The sequence below is a fragment of the Heteronotia binoei genome, chromosome 21, assembly GCF_032191835.1.
Source record: "Heteronotia binoei isolate CCM8104 ecotype False Entrance Well chromosome 21, APGP_CSIRO_Hbin_v1, whole genome shotgun sequence".
Lineage (NCBI taxonomy): Eukaryota > Metazoa > Chordata > Lepidosauria > Squamata > Gekkonidae > Heteronotia > Heteronotia binoei.
In genome coordinates, this window is record NC_083243.1 from 58516398 (window position 1) to 58539131 (window position 22734).

The following is a 22734-nucleotide window of genomic DNA, read 5'->3' on the forward strand; positions in this document are numbered from 1 at the left end:
TCAGCCCAACAAGGTCTTATTTATGTTAGATTCGGCCCTCATAACAAATGAGTGACACCCCTGATCTAGACAAAGGGTTTTAAGGTTTCAAAACAACAGTTAAATTCTGGCAGACATGCATCAGACGCTGCAGTTCATACAATGGCCGCAAATATAATTTTAAGAAGACGTGCTTAGTTACAATCCACTGCTCTTCCTTCTGAAACATGCACTCAGCTGGAAGTCCTCCCTCTTTTCATGTAGAACAGATCCATTTTTACAACAGATCAAGAAAAACAAACAAAAAGATCCTTTGGAATAACTCCATCACCAGCTCCTCAATACAAGCCAAGATATCAATCAACGTTATCTTCCTATTAAGACTACCATCGACCCCACTACCAGCATGAATATCAGTATCTTCAACAAATATGCTTTGTTCAAGCAACTCAGTAAAATCACCATAAACCTGCCTCAAGGTCCAAGTCTAGGCCTACTTCACACCAGACCTTGAAGGAACACACACAGGCCTCCAAGCCTGCTTTCTGACTGTTACCAAGGGACACCCCAGTTGTTCCCTATTTCCAAAATGGGTTGTCCAAATTACTGCCTCAGTGGTGCAGTATTGCAACTAATTTTGGGGTATTATCTATTGAGAAATGTTATTACTTATAGTTCAACCACTTTCCCCTAGTTATATCATCCACTCAAGCAGTTGATAATATTTTCCCTGCATTACTTACAGAATTCAGTGTGTTATTAAAAAACAGTACAGCTCAAAGTTTAAGCCCCTCGGCTCTACAGTTTGGTTTATATTCTAGATTCTTCTTGATCCATTAAAAGATGGAGGTTTACATCCCATTTTGGATTTGAGAGGTCTCAATTTCTTCAATGTACAGAAATTTTGAATGGTTTCCTTATCCTCAGTTTCACAGCTGCTACACCCAGGAGACTGGGTCGCAGTTTTAGATCTCCAAGATGCATATTTTCATATTTCCATTCATGGAGGCCCTATGAAGTACTTACAATTCTTGGTTCAAGGCACTCTTTATAAATATAGGGTACTTATCTTTGGTTTAGCCATCTCTCCTTGAGTGTTTACTAAATGCATGTCAGTAGTGGTGGCTTTTTTACGATCTCAAGGATGCTCTATTTTCCCATACCTAGATAACTTGCTGTTTACAGCACCTTCTAGTTCACAACTTCAGAGGCATTTGTCCTTAGCTTTTAAAACTTGCCAAGACCTTGGCCTCCAGATTAATTGGAAAAAATCCAATCTGACAGCCAGACAACAAATGCTCTTTATTGAGGATAATCTGGACTCAGTTTCGGCTTGTGTATTCTTGCCAAGGGACAAGGCAATACTGATTAACCACATGGTTGAGCAATTTATGTCCAGTCACTTTCAAAAGACCATCACCATCCAAAGACTGCTAGGACTAATGGCCTCCACAGTGTTCATGGTTTCCTTTGCTCACCTAAGAGTGTTTAGCCCCACTCTACACTCTGAGAACAGTTGTTTTTCTATCGTTAGGGAAATCCTGAGGGAATTGAAATGATAGACCCTTGACTCTAACCTACTGGAGGGATTCTTCCCTCTCAGCCTGGGGAGCACACTGTGGGAACAGATGTATCAGTGGCATATGGTCCAACTCCAAAAAGAGTCTACATATTAATTTATTAGGATTGAGAGAAATCCATTATGCCCTTAACACTTTTTCACTGTTATTTTTAGAGGACACCTTCCAGTTTAACATTGAATTGAACACTCCTTTACACTTTTTATCCCTTGCCTCTGATAGAGAAAGTTGTAGTCAGATCGATAACAATTAGTTATCCCATTCTGGCCAGGACAGATCTGGTTCCAAGAACTCCTGCAGAGATCAAAAGGCAGATTTATCCACCTCTGATAGAGAAAGTTGTAGTCAAATTGATCACAGACAATTAGTTACCCCATTCTGGCCAGGACAGATCTGGTTCCAAGTACTCCTGCAGAGATCAAAAGGCAAATTTATCCATCTCTCTCAAGTACACAACTTGCTAAATGTAGGGGAGACCATCCATGAGGGGTTAGACCAGGGGTGTCGAATTCATTTGTTATGAGGGTTAGATCTGGCATAAATGAGACCTTGTTGGGCTGAGCCATGTCAGGCCAGGCCGCATGTGTACCTATTTAAGATTAGGTAGCGGAGATATAAACCTTATAAAGGACACAGATAAACACAATTAAAGATTTTTTAAAAAACAAACAAACCTTAAGCACACTTAGAACATTAGCACTCATTGGTCTTAAAGGTGCTTTTTTGTATCTCTCCCATAGGATCCAAGGAACTGGGCAAAGGAAGCTTTGGCTCTTTCCTTCCTTCCCCAGGGGGCCAGAAGGGGAAGGCGCCTCAGCAATAGAAGGAAGAGAGGCTTGGCTCAGTAGCTCTGCTGTGCAATTGGGAGAGCCTGGCAAAGCAAGCTATTCCTTCCTCCCTTCCACCCCAAAGGAGGAGCCGCTGCCAGTCTGAGAAGACAATACTGACTTTGATGGACCAAGGGTCTGATTCAGTATAAGGCAGCTTCATATGTTCATATGAGCCTCAGCCAATGGAGAATATAGAGGTTTTGCTCTGTAGCTCCTGTGCAGTTGAGCAAGCCTTGCAAAGCAAGCTATGATGCAGAAGGAATCAAGAGAGGTTGTTAGTGTTGACTCATCTCATGCAACCTCTTTTTGAACCTTGAGCCCCTTGCTCTTTGAAGCATCTCTCCTTCAAAGTTTCCTTCTCAGTAGCCATTACATCAGCTAGAAGGGTAAGAAAACTCTCAGCACTCAGATTACCCATTCATAACATTTCACGGGGAGGGACAGTGGCTCAGTGGTAGAGCATCTGCTTGGGAAGCAGAAGGTCCCAGGTTCAATCCCTGGCATCTCCAAAAAAGGGTGCAGGCAAAGAGGTGTGAAAAACCTCAGCTTGAGACCCTGGGGAGCCGCTGCCAGTCTGAGAAGACGATACTGACTTTGATGGACCAAGGGTCTGATGCGGTATAAGGCAGCTTCATATGTTCATATGTTCATGTTCATGATCATAGAATGGTATTGAGACCCAACATGCAATTTTTGCCAAGGTAGTTTCTACTTTCCACCTTAGTCAGAATATCTCGTTGTCCTTTTTCCCCCTGCAACCAACAACTGACACAGAAGAAAATTGCATGCACTAGATGTTAAATGTGTCTTGCTGTTTTATTTAAAGAGATCAAGTGAGTTTAGAAAGGCTCCACAAATTATTTGTTTCACCGGACTCTCTAAGGAAAAGGCTGCATCAGCCCAGCTGATTGCAAGATGGATTGTCTCTGCAATCAAGCCAGCTTATAAAAAAAGATATCCAATGTCCTTTACGTATAAGAGCACACTGAACGAGGTCTCAATTGACATTGTCAGTGTTTTGATAAGGCATTCCATTACCTGAAGTGGGCAAAACACCTGGTCATCTGCTGATAAGGTCTTCAAATGCTATTCAATAGACATTAACACAATAGGGGAGATGTCAGTGGGGATAGCACATTCCATTTTCTAGTGATTTGCTCACCCCACCACCTGGTAAGTCAGCTTCTCAGTCTCCCATGTGGGATTGCACTGAAAAATGACAATGAAAACTGTGTTGCTTTTATCTGTAACAGTTGTTCACTGAGTTACCAATGTGCAGGCACATGCCCCTCCCTCCTACCCCACTGTGAGCTTCTTTCTCTGAAAAGACATTGTTATCTCTAGCTCATAATGCCAGCTCAGGTGAACTGAGGGAGTGTGTGGAGACCCTCCCAGGAGCATGTGATCATTGGGTGGGGAAATGGCTCCAATATCTCCAGTTGAGAATGACTCCTCATACACTGTTGCTAGCCTAGCTTAAAAGTCTGGCAGCTGGCCTGCACAGTACCCAAGTGTGCCCGCACAATAATAACTCTTTAAAAAGACAGGAAGAGGAGATGTGAATTGCTGTGAGTTAAGTGTAGCATCCTGGGGATCCAAGAAGTCTCTCATTGAGGGCCTGATGTGGGGTAATGGATCTACTGCCCCCTAAGGAATGCTTCTGTGCCTCCACCTGAGCTCTACATATATTTGTAAATAAATGTTGCTTACTCTATGACTACTGTATGCCCTGTGCATCACACCATAAAAGGCACCACTGTTGGACTGTAGACAGCCCTATCTGGAGTGAGGAGAAGGGGCATTTGCTGCATTCTCACTCTACCCTCAGCATGACAGAGAGAGCTAACCCTGTCCTCAGCATGAGAAAGAAAGCCATAGAGAGCCAATCCTGGAAATTTGCACCACTTGGAGAATTGGAGAATATGTAATAATATTATTTTTGGTCAATGTATGTTAACTAAATTATCAGTGACTATAAATTAAGCATGCATGTAACCCTGTGGCATTTCTAGCAAATCTATCTTAGTTCAAAAGTATGCAGAAGAAAAATGTCAATGTAAAAGTAATGAACAGGGACACAACTTGGGTATATAATGCAGAAGAGACATGTGTGCATGTGTGTGCGTATAATTTCCTGCATGACCCATGATACTTATTTCTGCAGATAGGAGGCATGTGGAAGGAAAAGACACTTTCTGCACACTTAGGGTAGTTCCCAGGTGTGCAGAAAAATCTCACATCTGTCAAAAACTATACGAAGATTACTTAAATCCTCCCTAAAAGTAAAACTGCTTGCTCTGTCCATGCACAGAGAGTGGACTTCCTGAGGCACAAAAACAGGCACTGGAGCCATGAGGGAAGCTGCTATGTGAAAGCCAGTCCCCCAACTGCTTGGACTGATGCAGCAACTTGGGGCAGTGCACTCACTATGGGTCTGCCCACTGCCATCGCCATGTGCTCACTGCTCCGACTCCCACTCACTCGCACCAAAGCCTCCACTCCTGCCTGTGCTGCCTGTTATAAGTGGCAACATGGCCAATTGTCTGGAAGCGATCATTTGTCTTCTGGGGGGGTGAAGAGTCAAGGGCTCTTCTGGGATGGATGCCTCCCCTCTTGAACGGTAGGCAGTCTGTGCCCAGCATGACAGGGTCACACAGCCTCCCAGTTCAGTGTCTCCAGGGTCAGGCGGAAGGCACGTATGTAGCCTCCCCTCTCAGGTGTATAATGCCCAAGTCCAGGCTGAACTGAGCAGAAGAGGGACCTGCCAGCAGTGACTTAGACCTACAGGGACCCAGGTAGGCTGGCCTGGCTTGCTGAACACAAACTAAAGTGGGAAGGTTGTTACTTTTTTTGTGAAAGTAGAAGGAGATGTGGGAGGACTCTGCCCTGACGGTCTTGGAAAGCACAGGAAGATAGATGGAATGTATGGAGACAGAGGGGTAAGAAGTGGGGCCTTTGCATGCAGGGAAGCCTAACAGTTGACAGTTACTTTTGGGGGATATATTTTTCTACAGCAATTGGGAGGGGATTACAATGAGGAAAGGAATTCTCCCCACTTTCTGTGAGTATTGCAAGCCCCCACTTCTTGTGTGTGTGTGTATGTATGCTCAAAGGACAAAAATTTTGAAGCTGTATGTAGACAATGCTGCTGGGTATAGACCTGTCATTTTTTAAAACTGTCTTTTGTAGGCAGAAGGGGACAGAATGGCTTTAAAGATCTTACAAGGCAAGTAGAGACTTCTGTTGAAAAGTGTGAGCCACTTACTCCAGAAGAGGAAGAAGCCTTAAAACTGGAGCAACAAACTAAAGAACAGGAACTTATAGAAAAGATTCAGAAAGCCACTGCGTGTACCAACATCTGTCCTTTGGGTCGTGATCGCCTATATCGACGCTACTGGCTTTTCCCATCTATTCCTGGATTATTTGTAGAAGAAGACTATTCTGGTCTTACAGAAGACATGCTGTTGCCTCGGCCATCTTCATTTCAAAATAATGTACAGTGCCATATTGTAGACAAAGCTCAGGTAGCCACTAACAGTGAAGAGTCTATAAAGATGGAATCTACCTCCAGTGGTCACCAAGATTTGTGTGCTGGTGCTCCTGTACAGGTGCCAAGACCAATATATAAACCAAATAGATGGTGCTTTTACAGCTCTCAGGACCAACTGGACCAACTCATAGCATCTCTCAATTCCCGAGGACACAGGGAGAGTGCCTTAAGGGAAAATCTTTTGCAGGAGAAGAACAGAATATGTGAACAATTGAACAGTTTTCCTGTGGAAAAATTCCATTTTTCAGGTAAATATTCTTGTTTTTTCTAGGTGTTTTTATATTAGTTATTGATGGCTGTCACATATTACAGTTTCAAGATAAATTTCAAATTAGTTTCTCTCCTATAGAATTCTTCCATATATTAATAGATTGAGTTCATTTTCTTTGTATGGAAACATGGTTTAAGTGCTTTTTGCTGATAGTATATTTCAACCTCTTGCAACCAAATATGGAAGATATCTTGCAAAAATAAAACAACTTTATTTCCTGTATTTCCTTTATCTGAAATTCTGTTATAAGAAAACAGGATAATGCCAATGAAATAGCTCCTATGTATAAAATTATGCATAGACTGGAGATTGTTCCCTTAATAAAATGCTTCTTAGTTTTAGGCTACAAGGTAACCAAAGCAGACCAGCTCAGTCAGTAGACTGCATGTAGTTTACAGTAATTCTGTAGTTTACGGTATTTTGTAAAGTGTATAAACTTACATAAATAAAACTGCATTCACTCAACAAATGCACATGGAGTACTCTCACAGGGCATAATAGTTTCCCACCCCCAGTTGTACAAGCATGCAGCAGTATAGATTTTCAGAGGGTGGGAGGTTTGTGTGTACATCTAGCATTCTCATTCAGTAATCCCTTTGCCTCAGGAGTGGGGCTGCATGGGGATATGGAAGGCATGCCCATAGACCTCTCACTCCCCCTAATGACACCTGCATTTGCACCCAGAGATGTAGGAGAGGGCAGCAGAGTAGCCGGATTCTAGTAATCGTTGTAGGCATCCTTGTTATGGGGTACCAAATGGATCGTATCCTTAATTAAGTATTGCTGTGTTCTATTTAAATCATATATTTTAAGGCTCAAAACTTAGATGTTGATTAAAATATGGCCTCAACATCTATTCTTTCTTCTCATCCTGATACAGTATAAGAACATACCTGGACAATAGTAAGACAATATACTGAGCCACACATTTTTATTTCTTTGTTGTATATTGCCCAGAGCCTGGCACTAGCTGTGATTCATTAAGTTGAATAAATAACAATAACAACAACAACAATATATGCAAATAAAAATATTTAAGGATTTAGACTACTACATTTGTATTGTTCCAAAGGCAATATCAATTTTTAAAACATTTTCTTCTTGGAAGCCAGAGTGCTAATAGAAAGAGATGTGAGGATATTATTTGCTGAATATGGTGGCAGTTTTCTCATATGATGCAATTTTACCATTTGATGTTAGTCTTTCTCTTTGAGGAAAGAAATTGGCATTTGGTCTCGGTGATAATCACCACAGTTTGTGAACAAACAGTTAATGCCGAGATCTGAATGAAGTCTGAAAATATATTTAGGTGGTATGCTTTTAGGCCAACTGTGAAGAATATTGTTATATTGCCTCTTGTTACAGAGAAATCACAGAATGAAAGCAAGCCACTATCAGGGCGGGGAAAATCACAGAATGCCTATGCCTATGACATAACTCTAATGTCTGCAGAAAAGCAACTTGAACTGAGACTCAGAGACTTCCTTTTGGATATTGAAGACAGAATCTACCAAGGAACTTTAGGTTGCATTAAGGTATCTCTTTACTTATAGTCTATGGGGACATGGTACCTATAAAACTTCTGAGTTTATTTAAACGCATGAGTGGCGAGCAGCTTGTGGAATGGAACATTCCATTGTCCTATTTGCAGCTTACTGAGCCCCAACCCCCCTGGTCAAAGGACCTTAATGAACAAAGTTGGGAGCAGAATCCATAGCAAGAGTGGGAATTGGCTAAAATCTTTTCTTCTTCACTAATGGTAGGCATTCTATCTGCAGTAAGTCAGTAAGATATAAGCCAGCATGGGGTTTTTTGTTTGGGATAGCAAGGTAAAAATTGTCTTCAAAATGTACAGAGTCCAGTAAACTAACATTAATCTTTGTGGGTTCTGAGTAGTCGTACATGAGACTGTGCATGTGCAGGCCACCTGATGAACTGTTACAGGTAAGTGTGACCCTGTTTTCTATATCTACAGGTAACAGACAGGCAAGCTTGGAGGGCAGCCTTAGAAAGTGGACAGTATGAGCTGCTAAATGAGGAAAACAAAGAAAATGGTGTAACAAAAACTACAACTGAAGATGTTGAAGAGATGGAACTTGATGATCAAGAAGACGTTATTGTAAAAGACAGGTAATAATATATGTTAAACATGAAATTATTTTCCAGCTAATACTAGAACTGTAGGCTTTTATTTCATCCCTAGCTACAAGCAGGGGTCAAGTGCACCTTTAAGACCAACCAAGTTTTATTTAGAACGTAAGCTTTTGTGTGCTCTCTAAGCACACTTCATCAGATGAGGGGATCAGGTATTCCCTCGTCTGATGAAGTGTGCTTAGAGAGCACACAAAAGTTTACGTTCTAAATAAAACTTGGTTGGTCTTAAAGGAGCACTTGACTCCTGCTTTGTTCAACTACTTCAGACCAACATGGCTGCCCACTTGCATCTATCCCTAGATACACATTTTTAAGTAAAAGAAGGTAAGGGAGGTCTTGGGGTGGGAGGGAGTCATGTTGGAGAAAGTTGTAGCTTTGTCATCCACCTAGCCTTTTTGAAGGAAATTTCAATAGATCTCTATTAAGTTAATATGACTGAGAGCTTTTTAGCCATGAAGACTGATGTGAGCTACATCTTTGTTAGCAGGAATGCTAATGGAGCAGGACCACTTAGGTTAGATCCATTGGAAGATTTCTGCCAGTGGAAGACAGCATGATTTTCACTCATTCTCCTGTCTGCTGCTGACCTTTGACTCTTCCCTCATGTTGTTCCTGGGGGGTCCCCTTGTCTCTTCTGTGAACAGCATTTCAAGGGGCATTTGGGGCTGCAACAGGAAGGGAGGAAAGAAGGGTGAGGAACCAAGTCATTGTGTACAAATGTACCTTGATTTACTGAGGTCCTGATTAATGGTCTGGGACTAAGCAAAAAGATAGGTTGCCTTTGATTCCAGTGAATTTGATGGCATCAAGGTGAAAGTTTGCCTGAGCCTGAATTTTCTCCAAGACAAAGACTATTGGAGATTAGCCTGGACTTGTTTTCTGAGCCTCATGTGACATGGTTACATGCAGGGAAGAGTTGGTCTCAGAACCCAAGATGGAGCCAACAAAATGAGACCTGATAGCAACAGTATGCCCATTGCCTTCCAGAACTTCCATAGAATGTGGAGGGACAGAGAAAGAAAACAGGGAAAGGGGAGATATCTAATGGTTTATACCGGTGGCCCCCAACCTTTTTGGCACCAGGGACCAGTTTTGTGGAAGACAATTTTTCCAAGGACCGGTGGGGTGCTGGGGGTTTTGCTGCCCCCAAGCCCACATCTCATCCCTGCTATCCCATGGGGGTCTTTAAATAAGGAGTAGGTGAATGTCTCTGCCTCGCTCCGTGGCCTGATCACCAACAGGCCACGGGACTGGTACCCTGGTTTATACTATATTCTGGAGGAGGGACATTGGAGTCTTGAGACACATACAGTAAAGCACATCCCTGGACTATAATTCTCACTGCTAGTACAAGATGTTTGCTTTTAAAAATTTAAGTTTAAAAACTAAGTTTTCATTACTTAATTTTTTTAAAAAAAAGTTGTGATGAGCAAGTTGAAATAGGAAGCAACTTAAATCTTTTTTATATCTCCCAGAAGATAACTTTTTTTTAAGCATGTAGGGAGAAGTAAACGTACTAGTCTATTGAGGAAACTGGGACAGTGCTCCTCATTTCTCTGTATTGCAGCAATGCAGCCACTACAGGGCAGCAAAATGGGCAATTTCATTCCCCTGTGTTCACAATGAAAGCAAAACAATTGGCTTCATTCACTCTTACTGATCACACTGTATCTGAAGCTTGCACATGGAAGCTTATACCTTGAATAAAATTTTGTTGATCTTCAAGGTGACACTGGACTCAAACTTGGTTCTGCTGCTTCAGACCAACATGGTTCCCACCTGAATCTATGATCATACCACCATATCTGACTGGCTATGTGATGCTGTGACATCACATTAACCTCATTCCTTGGTGGTTGGAATATGTAACAGGGTAGAGAAAGGCATCAAAAGTGGTAGCAAAGAAAGTGGATGAAAACAATAGTCGACAGTTATAAAAAGGTTTTAGATGGCATTTTGCATACCTCCAAAGCAAAGTTTTCACCCTGGAAATTTAATTGCAAAGTCTGAGGCAGCCTTGCGAGTGATGTTGAAGTCACATTTATCACTTTGATGTTTAGCACTCTGTAGAGATTGTTGAGCACATAAATCCTTTTAATGATAAGAAATTATGCTGTTTGGAGGAAGCACTTTCTTCTCCAATTCAGGTTTTGTTTCTTGGAACGATAAAATATTAAAGATGTGTTTGATTGCAAAATAATGGCTACAACTTCAAAGCATCAAAAGTGTGTGCAACATCTGCTCTTTTGATCTGCTCAACTCTAACAGGCCACATCAGCATCTGGATGATAGGTTTTCTAAGGCATTTTATTAAAGTCCCATTGCAGAGTTAGGAGTTAGTTTATCTTTTGAAGTTATATACGAATAGAAATTAAACATTTAAAACCACTGTGTTGCTATTGCGGAAGAACAGGATAAAATTCCAAATTTAAATTGGTCTGCATGTGCCAGAAAAAGAAATAAGATGTTTTTAGTATATTTTAAAGCTTTACACTTGAAGCCATTACAGTAGACCATGTGTGTGAGTGTGCTGTAGATTTTAACAATGAATTAACAGCTGGACATGAAACAGTAGGTAGAATTATACAGTTTCCTTTTGGATTTGCTGTTCATGAAGTTTCTAGAATTAATCTGGAAGAAAAGATTAAATTTTGGACAGTTGCTTTTTGGACAATTCTGGAGGGTGCCGTTAGTTGATCTCTTGAATTACTGACCTCTCACTATTTCACTTTGTGGGACAGCACTGGCACCAGAATTTGTAGTGGACATTCCTGAAGATTTCCAGAGGTTACTGATTGTTCCTTTTAATGATTGTGCATGGAATATTCAAGATATTGTATGAGGGAATTCTGTTAATTTCCAAATGCATGTCCCTGAATTATACGGATTTGAGAATCTTTGTATGTTGTATATTACCATTGTCATATTGTGAAAAAGTGATGCATTTAATATTAATGCATTTAATATTTTTGGCAACTGTGTGACACAGAGTCTTGGAATAGATGGGCCATTGGCTTGATCCAACATGGCTTCTCTTCTCTTATATACTGAAGGCTTTTCAAGTAATCATTATGAAAATGACTAGTTGATCTTTTTAAGGATGAGTTTCCTACACTGATTTAGAACATTGTAATGCTTCTTGTGGAACAAATGCACACATATTTTGCAACATATACACATGGCTGGAAGCCCAATTTGTGGCTGCTGGCTTCTGCAGCAGGAACACATGCCAAAATAGATATATTCATTGCATGTGATAGTGTGTGTGCTGGTTATATGTCATTGATTATTTAGAAGCTGTATGGACTTCTCTAGACATCTGCTCAAGGTGGCTCACAAGGTGTGCATGCATATGAAATCTTATAGCATGAATAAAACTCTGTTGTTCTCCCTCTGAGGCAGGAGGACATCTTGTGGGTGTTCCCTAACCTTCTTGCAGGGAGGCAGGAAAATGTAAACATTTGAACTTCCTGTTCCTGTTAGGAAGCACCCTCCTTCAGTGTTTTTCCTGTCTCGTTAGGGAGAACAGCAACTCTCAGGCTCTTGCCTGAATTTTTGCAGTTTTGTGAGGAAAAGATTTTTTCGTTATGGTTTTTATCTGCTGTTGGTTCTGATTGTTTGTATTTGTTCCTAAGTCTTGGTGTGTGTCCGTGTCCTTCTTCCCGCTATTGTAAGCCCTTTTATTACTGCTCTTTCTCCCAAAAGCCATTTTCCCTGCCACTTCTGTGGCATGGAGGCAAGATATTTAGTGCAAACTCCTTATGCCCAGAAGGGAGGAAGGCTTTTTTTGTCGACTGGTGAGCAGGAGCCCTTAAGACCAACAGGAGATTTAAGCAGAGCCGGCAGGATTCCAAACGGAGTCCTTCCACCGATGTCGGCTTCCGGAGGAGAAAATCTTGCCTTCACGCAATCACCGGCTTAAATTGCTTTACGCTGCATTTGTAGCTTCTTCACAAGACAACTGACAAAGGTCCTCAGACCAGCTTCTCTTAAACGCCCATATTGTATATTTCATTTTTAAATGTCATTTTTAACTGATTCCACTTTGTGTCATTTTTAACTGATTCCACTTTGGATCCCTTAGTTTTTGCTTCAAGTGTAATTTCTTCATCGGCAGCAGCTCGTAGAACTCTATGGTTAAGGGCCTGGTCAGCTGACACGCACTCAAAGAATATTGTCATGGGATACCCATTTGAGGGTGGATGCCTATTTGGAGAGGCATTAGATAAGATATTGGTGGAAACAAAGGGCAAAAAGAAGGTGATGCCAAATTTTTCCAAAAACAGGAACGAAGACAGGCATACTCATCGTCCTTTCATTCACATCATTCCCTACCTAGGTTCAGACAGGAGAACAGAAGATCATCATTGGGCTCTAGGCAGCCATTTTGTAGACAAAACTTTGGAAATAGATTCAACAAGTCAGGCAACAAACATGCAGATAAATCTGACAGGGATCCTAAGTCAAAGGTATGACCCTAGAGGTTCCTGTCGGCGGGCATCTTCAACATTTTTCTCAACAGTGGAGGTCCTCGCCAGCAGACAGCTGGTGCAAGGAGGTAGTAGTCGACAGCTACAAGCTGGGATTTCAGTCCTTTCCACCTCAAAGGTTTCTGCAATCTCTGAGTCACAGGAACGCAAGGAAAATCGAAATTACACTGCAGGCCATTCAGCATCTGCTAGATATAAAGGCAATCAAACCTGTTCCACCACATGAGATACAAACAGGTGTCCACTTGATTTTCTTTACTATTCCAAAGAGATCCGGAGACTGGAGAGCTGTACTGGATCTATATGTCAGCAAGTTTATAGTGACAAAACACTTCCGGATGGAGACACTGAGAGCTATAACAGAGTCACTGCAGCCGAACAAATTTCTTATGTCAATAGATCTAACGAAAGCTTATCTGCGTATTCCGATTTTCGAAGGTCATCGGAAAGTTCTTCGATTTTGTTACAGGAATCATTTCCAGTTCAGAGCTCTTCCATTCGGTCTAGCGTCGGCTCCTCGTGTCTTCACGAAGATGCTCACAGCTCCCATAGTCATGCTCAGGGAACAGGGCATTCGGGTACATCCATACTTAGATGACATTCTCATCAGGGAGTCTTCAGAGGAGGCAGCCCACTATGTCATGACACAAACAATCAAATGTCTCCTATCATTGGGGTTCTTAGTAAATCTGCAAAAGAGCACTCTGTCCCCATTGAGGAGACTAGAACACCTGGGAATCATAATAGATACGCAAAAGACACAGCTATTTCTCCCAGATGCCAAAGTCCGAAAGATCAGAGAGGCAGCAATGGCTGTCATAAAGAGCACCTATTCGCCACTGATGTCTCTGGCAAAATTACAAGGTCTATTGATTTCTGCAATAGATGCAATTCAGTGGGGGAGGCTGCATGCAAGACAACTTCAAAGTTTCCTGTTGCCCTTTCAGGGTCAGATTTCAAGAAAGATAGACACCAGCGTCAGGGTTCTTCTATCAATCAAGAGGAGCCTTCAATGGTGGACAAAGAAAGAGAACCTGATCCAAGGGAAGGTATTCTGGGTACCAACCTGGGAACAGATTTTCATGGATGCCAGCCTGGTGGGCTGGGGAGCCACCTTCCAGAATTCACTAATTCAAGATGTTTGGTCGATGGAGGAGTCGAAACTTCCCATAAATGTGCTAGAACTGAGAGCAATCAGGTTGGCATTACTTCAGCTTGCACCGAGAATTTACAGAGCGCACATGCTGGTTTGGACGGACAACATTTCAGTGAAGGCCTATGTCAACAAACAAGGGGGATCAAGGTCATCGGCTCTTCATTCAGAGGCTTGCAGGCTGTTCGCATGGGCTCAGACCCATATATCTTCAATTCGTGCAGAACATGTGAAAGGGATCGACAACACGCAGGCCGATTGGTTGAGTCGGCAGAAGATACATCCAGGAGAATGGTCTCTCAACAAGAGGGTTTTTCATCAGATCATCATGCAACTGCAGAGACTGATAGTAGATCTGTTTGCATCCCCGATGAATCATCAGCTCAAAAGATTTTTCATGAGGTTTTCTTGTCCCGGAGCAGAAGTGGACGCCCTGACAGTACCATGGCCCAAAGGACTTCTATTTGCATTTCCTCCCATTCCGTTGCTACCCAAACTCCTCAGGAGAGTTCAAGAGTTAAAAGCACAGGTGATAGTAGTGGCGCCTTACTGGCCCAGAAGACCATGGTTCGCAGACTTTCACAATCTCTCAATTCAAACTCCGATGTCTCTACCGGTTTCAGTCGACTTGCTACATCAAGGCCCAATACTTCATCTGAGGCCAGAGTGGTTCCACTTGACCGGTTGGAGATTGAGCGGAAGAGCTTCGAAAAGTTAGGTTACTCTTCGTTGGTGACACAGACCTTGCTAGCTTCCAGAAGACCATAAACACAGAGGATTTACAACGTCACTTGGAAGGCATTTGTCCACTGGTGTAAGAGGAAAAAGGTAGAGCCTGTGTGTCCAAAAATTGAAACCATCCTAGACTTTCTACAAGAGGGTATGAGTCTGGGCCTTAGGGTAGCTACCTTAAAAAGACAGGTTGCAGCCTTGTCATCAGTTTTTCCCAAATTTCAGGGAGCGAGTGTTAAAACACCCTCATATTGCACGTTTTTTAAGATTTTATAATTTTTATTGGTTTAAACTACAAAGAAAAAAGCAATGCAAAGGATACATAAAAGAGGGAAGGGGCAGTTACAGAGTGGGAAAGAAAGAAAAACAGTGTGTGTGTGTGTATATATATATATATATATCAATTATAGTTCTACCTCCCATTAGAGAAAAACCCAAATCATTCAATCAAATCAAGTATTAAAATCTCCATATATTTTACGATCTTTTCTATCATTACCAAAAGAATTTTTTTTAATAAACTGATACCAGCAATATGAATCTAAACATTTTTCTTCAACACACAGAAGTATATAAAGTTAAAAGATGAAATTTCAAAGCCATCTCAACACCATTTTTGTCTAAGTTTACTTAACCCTTTTAGAGGCACAAATTATATTATTGGTTTAATAAAATCCTTATTAAAATAAACACATAAAATTGATACTTCTGTTTTTAACAAATTACCAAAGATACAATTTAATAATTTGTCTATCTCAATCTAAACAATTTCTCCAAAGAAACATTTTAAAAAACAAATCTACCAGATTGCAAAACAATTATGTTGTCTGCCTTTTCAACAATTAGTCCAACCCTTACATCAATATAAACATTTCCACCAGTTAAGCTTACTATGAATAAATCTACTATCTGGAAAAAAAATTATATTATCTGCACTCCTTAGCATTATTCTAAGTTAACTATATGGTAAATTAAAATTATAACAACTCCCTTCCTTCTTTAGGATCACCCTTATTCTTTTTAAGTAACAAAATCATTAAGTATGCAGATGATACAACGTTGGTAGGGCTCATCTCTGAAGATGATGAGTCTGCGTACAGGAGGGAAGTTCAACAGCTGTCCCTTTGGTGTAAAGTAAATAATCTTATTTTAAATATAAATAAGACGAAGGAAATTATAGTGGATTACAGGAAGAGTAGTTTGGACACCCAGCCGTTGTTTATTGATGGTGTTATGGTAGAACAGGTGACAGAATGGAAGTTTCTGGGAATTACCATGAAACAGGATCTAACATGGGGGGCAAATACTTTAGCTCTAGAGAAAAAGGCCCAGCAACGACTATACTACTTAAGACTCTTAAGATCACTACAACTGTCAGGGAGTCTGCTGGTTGCCTTTTATCGTAGTTCCATTGAGAGCATTTTATCTTATTGCCTCTGCGCGTGGTTTGGGAGCTGCACGGAAGCAGAGAGAAGGGTGCTCCAAAGAGTGACGAGAAGAGCACAAAAGATTTGTGGATGTTCTCTCCCCTCATTGGTGGATCTGTATAATATGGCATGTAAAAGGAAGATACAAATGATCCTAAGGGACCATACACATCTGGGCCATTTGCTTTTTGAGATCTTACCGTCAGGTAGACGATATAGAGTGTTGAAGGCTAGGACAAACAGATTTAAGGACAGTTTCTATCCAAGTGCTGTGGTTAGGTTAAATGCAGGGTTATGAAGGATTATCTGTTTTAGATGTATTTAATGGTTTAAATGGTTTTAATGGTTTTATGAATGTTTAATGGTTTTATGAATGTTTATTTAAGGGTTTAAATGGTTTTAATGGTTTTATGAATGTTTATCCGTTTTAGATGTATTTAAATGGTTTTAATGGTTTAAATGGTTTAATGGTTTCAGATGTATTTAAATGGTTTATGAATATGTGTGTTTGATGTGTTGGTATGTTTGTGGAAGAGCACCTCATTTCGTTGCTCTCTTTTTGTTGAGAACAATGACAATAAATTCATCTATCTATCTATCTATTATTAAGGATTACATGCTTAGTTACCCACAAAGAGAAAAAAGAGAGGTCAAAACTTATAAATCCTTCTTCCCAAAATTTGAAAACACTTCTAGATTGCTTCATTTTCTATGCACATATTACACTGGAGAGAAATCACTTAGTACAGTCCAGACCTTACACTTTGCCTTCTAAAGTCAAATATCACTTCTTAATGAGGATTCCATATCCAACCTTCCACAAAAAAAGAAAATTCAAAATCCTTCTTCCTAAACATTTTCCACATCATGATTAGCTGGTCAGGGTATGCCTTTTCTCTTTTCAGTGTGATCTGCCCCCACAACGGTAAGATGAAGACTTCAATGCCATTTTTCCCACTCAGCATGACTTCACTGAATCTTAACTTCCGATCTTGATTTACTACCGCAACATAGGAATCCATCTTGGTTTTCTTTTGTTTGTTTTGGAGTATATCACTTTTACATTCTGGTTCCACCGATGTCAACAAAATCTCTTTAACACTCAGGTCCTGTGGATTGGCAATTACACCATCTTCCAGCATAAGAGAACCCATTTGTTCTCTAATAAATTGCATTAATAATAATAATAATAATAAATTTTATTTATACCCTGCCCTCCCTGCCGAGGCAGGCTCAGCAGCTTACAGGACATGGCAAAAGCCATATTAAAACAATAAAACAAGATTATACAGTTCAATACAGTTAATTAAATATTTAAATAATCTAAAAACAGTCTAAAGTGAGACAATTAGTGAGACAATATCCTGTTTCAGAGAACTGCTTAAAGATAAGATTTTTTTTTGTAAAACGTTTCGCTAGTCAGTGCCATTTTCTTTGACAGCAATCAATCTCTTAATCCCAGTTGAAAAGTAACTTCAAGATCCTGTTAAGTCCACATTCCGCAATAGCTCCAGCTGTGATTTCAAATGTACTCCTTTCAAATGCAAATAGGTGACAGAGACAGATCTCTCCAAAATACATCTTGTTTACGTTCAGATCATATTGCAGCCTAATCACAGTCTTTTTAACATGTCCAATTATAATCCAGGTCGTTTTTATTCTTTGTATTCAGTCCAATTTCAGTGATTATCGGTATTTAAGATTGCTCAAAGACTTTGAGGCCTCCTGTCTCTTCTGAGCCAACCTCTCGTTATTATGCAAACATGACCCATTACCAGTAGTGTAAAAAGTCACTTACTTGTCATGCAGAATTACCACATTAGGAGTAGAAAGACACTACTTCAAAGGTGTACTGAGAAAAGCAAAAGGAAGAAAGCAGGTGGGTGTTCATCTTTTTCTGCTGGTAATTCGCCAGCTTTAATGGCCTCAGAGCCTCGGGACATGCAAGGAACATAGGAGCAGCCGCCGTTGAACTCCTAGTCCCATCGCAAAAGTCCCATGCCGAAGAAAAACCCCAACAGGGTTTTTCTATGAGGGGTATCACTTCTGTGACACTCCTTTGACAGCCATAATCAGAGGTGGCGCAGGAGAGCGATCTGCGACCACCTCTGCCAGCAAGATGCCGGAGCCCGGAGTTCCTTCAGGTACCACTAGTTGAAGCACCCATCACCGCACTGCAGTCCTATGGTCTGGTATCTGAAGATGGTCAGGGAGCCCTAAAAGACCCAATTAATAAAAAGCGGAATTTGCATTACGTAGGGCACATGAAGGTGCCGCTATGATAATTAAAGAGAAATCTAAAAAACAACTTTCTAAAAAACATCCTCATATTGCATGTTTTTTAAGAGGGGTCTCTCTATCTCAGCCTGCGCAGGTCCACAGGTTCCCAACGTGGAGGTTAAACACAGTTCTTTCAGCTTTAACTAGGTCACTATTTGAGCCAATTTCAGACATTTCTCTAGTTTTTCTCAGAATGAAAACATTGTTCTTGGTAGCAATTACATCAGCACGAAGAGTTTCGGAACTGGGAGCTCTTTCAGCCATGTTGGAGCTATGTGTTTTTCATAAAGACAAAGTAGTCTTGCGTACAGATCCTACCTTTCAACCAAAGGTATCATCTCATTTTCATAGAGCACAGGAGATTTATTTACCATCTTTCTGCCCTAACCCAGGTCATCCTAAAGAAAAGACCTGGCATACACTGGACATCAGGAGAACTTTAAAATGCTACCTGCACAGAACGGCTCACATACGCAAGACAGATTCTCTATTCATTAATATTTCCCTACCTCTCATGGGAGGGAAGATGTCCAAAGCTGCTATTAGCAAAAACCTAAGACACTGCATTGCGGAGGCATACGTGGCACAAAAGATACCAGTACCAGTAGGCATAACAGCCCATTCGGTGAGCAGTGCGGCGCTAATGCAGCATTTGCCAATCAAGCATCTGTGGAAGAAGTATGCAGGGCGGCCACTTGGTCGTCACTGTCAACATTTATCAGACATTATAGAATTAATGCTTATGATTCGATGTGGCTTTTGGCAGAAAGGTGCTTCAACATATTCTGTAATGCCCTAATTGGGACACTGCTTTAGAATGTCCCACAAGATGTTCTCCTGCCTCAGAGGGAGAACGACCATTGGATACTCACAGTGAAGGGTCTTTCTCTCAGTAAACTAAATTACAATAGCAAGTAGTTTCTCTTCAGGGACCATCACTGGGGGTCTACCAGATAAGTCCTTAAAAAGGTAGTTGTTTTGGACCAACCAGTACCCATGCGGGGGATGAATTATAAGTTCATACAGTGTTATAGGCTCCAGCGTGAGTTAGAATACGCCTGGACTTCTTCCTGTTCTGTGTTTTTTCATGATAAATGTTATTAACAGTTATGTTCTTCAGTTATGTTATCTCTATATGTAATGTTTTACTGCTACGGGAGTCGCAGAACTAAAGTAGGGTGCTTCCTAACAGGAAGTTCAAATATTTAAATTTTCCTGCCTCCCTGTAAGAAGGTTAGGAAACACCCACAAGATGTCCTCCTGTCCTCAGAGGAGAAGGACCCTTCACGGTGAGTATCCAATGGTCGTTCTTAAAATTGCCGCTGGTTTTGAACTTTGTTCTATGGACCAACATGGCTACCCACCTGAATCTAACAATACAATATGGCTACTGATGTAGCAATATATAAGAAATTCATGCTGCATGAAGTGGCCCTGTTTCTTTTTCAAACCTCTTTCATGGGACACAAGTAACTGAAATTGATACTGCAGAAGCTACACTTGAAACAAATGTGAGATAAAGTTCCACTTGTTTTAGTTTGTGGCCAGAATTCAGAAGTCACTTTACCTTTGGACCCATGTACCTGTTATTTAGAGAGAGAGAGTGTGAGTACAGGACTGGAAACAGTTCAGTAATGTTCTTAAGTGTTGGTCTGATTTGCTTATTTCTTCATGAAGTACTGTTTACCAAATTCATGATAACTTGCAGTGAACACAGTGGCTCTGTTCAAGTGCAATGCCATGATATGAGTAAGTCTGGGAGGTGCTCAAACTTAATGCCAACTATGTCTTGTCACAAAAAGCAGAAATACCTAATTAACCTCCCACTTGTGATTGGAGGAAAGTTTTCCCTTTCACATACAGACATTAATTTATTTATTTTTTATTTATTTGAGATTTATATCCCGCCCTTCCCACCAGGTGGCTCAGGGCGGCTTACAACATATAAAAACTAACATAAAATATAAAATTATGCATAAAAATTAACATTCCAAATTTACATAATTAAAATCTAGACATTCACATAATTATGTACTTAAAACATTCAAGACATACGGCGGTCTTACAGCTACACTCAGTTTCAAATTCCCATGTTTCAGCGTTTCAGTATTTCAGTGCTGGTTAGTTCTTGTTGGTTGTAAGCCAGCCGGAAGAGGACTGTCTTACAGGCCCTGCGGAATTGAACAAGGTCCCGCAGGGCCCTTACCTCTTCTGGCAGCTGGTTCCACCAGGAGGGTGCCATTACTGAGAAGGCCCTATCTCTTGTAGTTTTCAAACGGGCTTCCTTTGGCCCGGGGACAATCAGGAGATTTTGAGTTCCCGATCTCAGTACTCTCCGGGGAACGTGTGGGGAGAGACGGTCCTTCAAGTAGGCAGGTCCTAGGCCATATAGGGCTTTAAAGGTAATAACCAGCACCTTGTACCAAACTCGGTAAAGTATTGGCAGCCAGTGCAGAGCCCGGAGTCCCGGCTGAATGTGCTCCCGTCTTGGGAGCCCCAATAACAACCGGGCAGCGGCATTCTGCACCAACTGCAATTTCCGGGTTCGGTACAGGGGCAGCCCCATGTAGAGGGCATTGCAGTAGTCGAGCCTCGAGGTGACCGTTGCATGGATCACCATTGCTAGGTCGTCACGCTCCAGGAAGGGGGCCAACTGCCTTGCCCGCCTAAGATGGAAGAATGCGGACTTGGCAGTGGCTGCTATCTGGGCCTCCATGGTTAATGAAGGTTCCAGTAGCACCCCCAGGCTCTTGACCTTCTGCGTCGCGATTAGCGGCGCACTGTCAAAAACCATTTGGGGGATTTCCCTTCCCGGACCCCGGCGGCCCAAGCAAAGGACCTCTGTCTTCGTCGGATTTAGCCTCAACCCGCTCAGCCACAGCCTGTAACGCCCGGTCCCGATTTTGTGGGGCGCAGACCGGCCGGTCATCCATGAGCAGATAGAGCTGGGTGTCATCAGCGTACTGGTGACAACCCAGCCTGTACCTTCGGGCAATCTGGGCGAGGGGACGCATATAGATGTTCAATAGCATCGGGGAAAGAACCGCACCCTGAGGCACTCCGCAATCAAGCGTGTGCCGCCGGGACAGTTCATCCCCAATAGCGACCCTCTGTCCCCGACCTTCAAGGAAAGAGGAAAGCCACTGTAAGGCCAACCCCTGAATCCCCGCTTCGGCGAGGCGGCGGGCCCGCAACCGATGGTTGACCGTATCGAACGCTGCCAATAGGTCCAACAGCATCAGTACCGCCGAGCCGCCCCGATCCAGATGCCGTTGCAGGTCATCTACTAGGGCAACCAGCACCGTCTCCGTCCCATGGCCCGGGCGAGAGCCAGACTGAAGAGGGTCAAGGACGGAAGCATCATCCAGGAAGGTTTTTAGCTGCCTCGCCACTGCCCTCTCGATGAGTTTGCCCAAAAAGGGCAAATTTGAGACCGGCCAATAGTGTGCCAATTGGGCCGGGTCTAATGATGTTTTTTTCAAGAGGGGACGGACCACTGCCTCTTTAAGCGGTGTTGGAAATTGCCCTTCCATCAGGGATCTATTTATGATATCCCGTACAGGATATCTAAGCTCCCTCTGGCAAGATTTAATAAGCCAGGAGGGGCATGGGTCCAATTTACAAGTTGTTGGGTGTGCAGATAAGAGAATCCTGTCAACTTCCTCCAGGCTGAGAGGGCTGAAACCATCCAGAACACAATCCGAAGACATGCACGGAGCCTCGATTTCACTAACTGTCTCTAATATGGCGGGGAGGTCGAGGCAGAGCGACGCGATCTTATCCGCAAAAAAATTCGCAAAGGCCTCATAGCCAATCTCCAATTCTTTGAAATTTGGTCTGCCCTGAGGCAGCGTTGTTAAATTCCGAATTATATTAAATAATTGTGCCGGGCGCGATGTTGCGGACGCAATCTCAGCCGCGAAGTATGTTTTCTTTGCAGCTTTGATTGCCACCTCATAGGACTTCATACTCTCTCTATAAGATGTTCGAGTCGCTTCGTCTCGAGTACGCCACCATTGCCTCTCTAGTCGTCTGAGCCCCCGTTTTAGTTGTCGCAACCCCTGGTTATACCAGGGCGTCGACTTCGAACGGGGGCGCAGAGGACGCCTAGGTGCAATCTCTTCGATGGCTCTGGAGAGCCTGTCATTCCAGGACTCCACCAGATCATCCAAGGAATCGCCAGGGGGCCCGGGATCTCGCAGAGCCGTCAGGAACCGTTCCGGGTCCATCAGGCTCCGCGGGCGAGCTAAAATACGCTCTCCGCCTAAACAGGTTTGGGGTGGCACAT

General features: G+C 42.1%; 1 protein-coding gene across 1 annotated transcript in view; it reads left to right on the forward strand.

Annotated features, from left to right (window-relative positions):
- The window catches only part of BAZ1A (bromodomain adjacent to zinc finger domain 1A), a 98587-nt gene that overhangs the window by 61967 nt on the left and 13886 nt on the right, over nt 1–22734 (forward strand). Inside the window, exons 18-20 of the mRNA XM_060262898.1 lie at nt 5579–6187; nt 7576–7745; nt 8186–8340. Of these exons, the coding sequence (XP_060118881.1) occupies nt 5579–6187; nt 7576–7745; nt 8186–8340 (934 nt within the window). The remainder of the gene's footprint in view (nt 1–5578; nt 6188–7575; nt 7746–8185; nt 8341–22734) is intronic.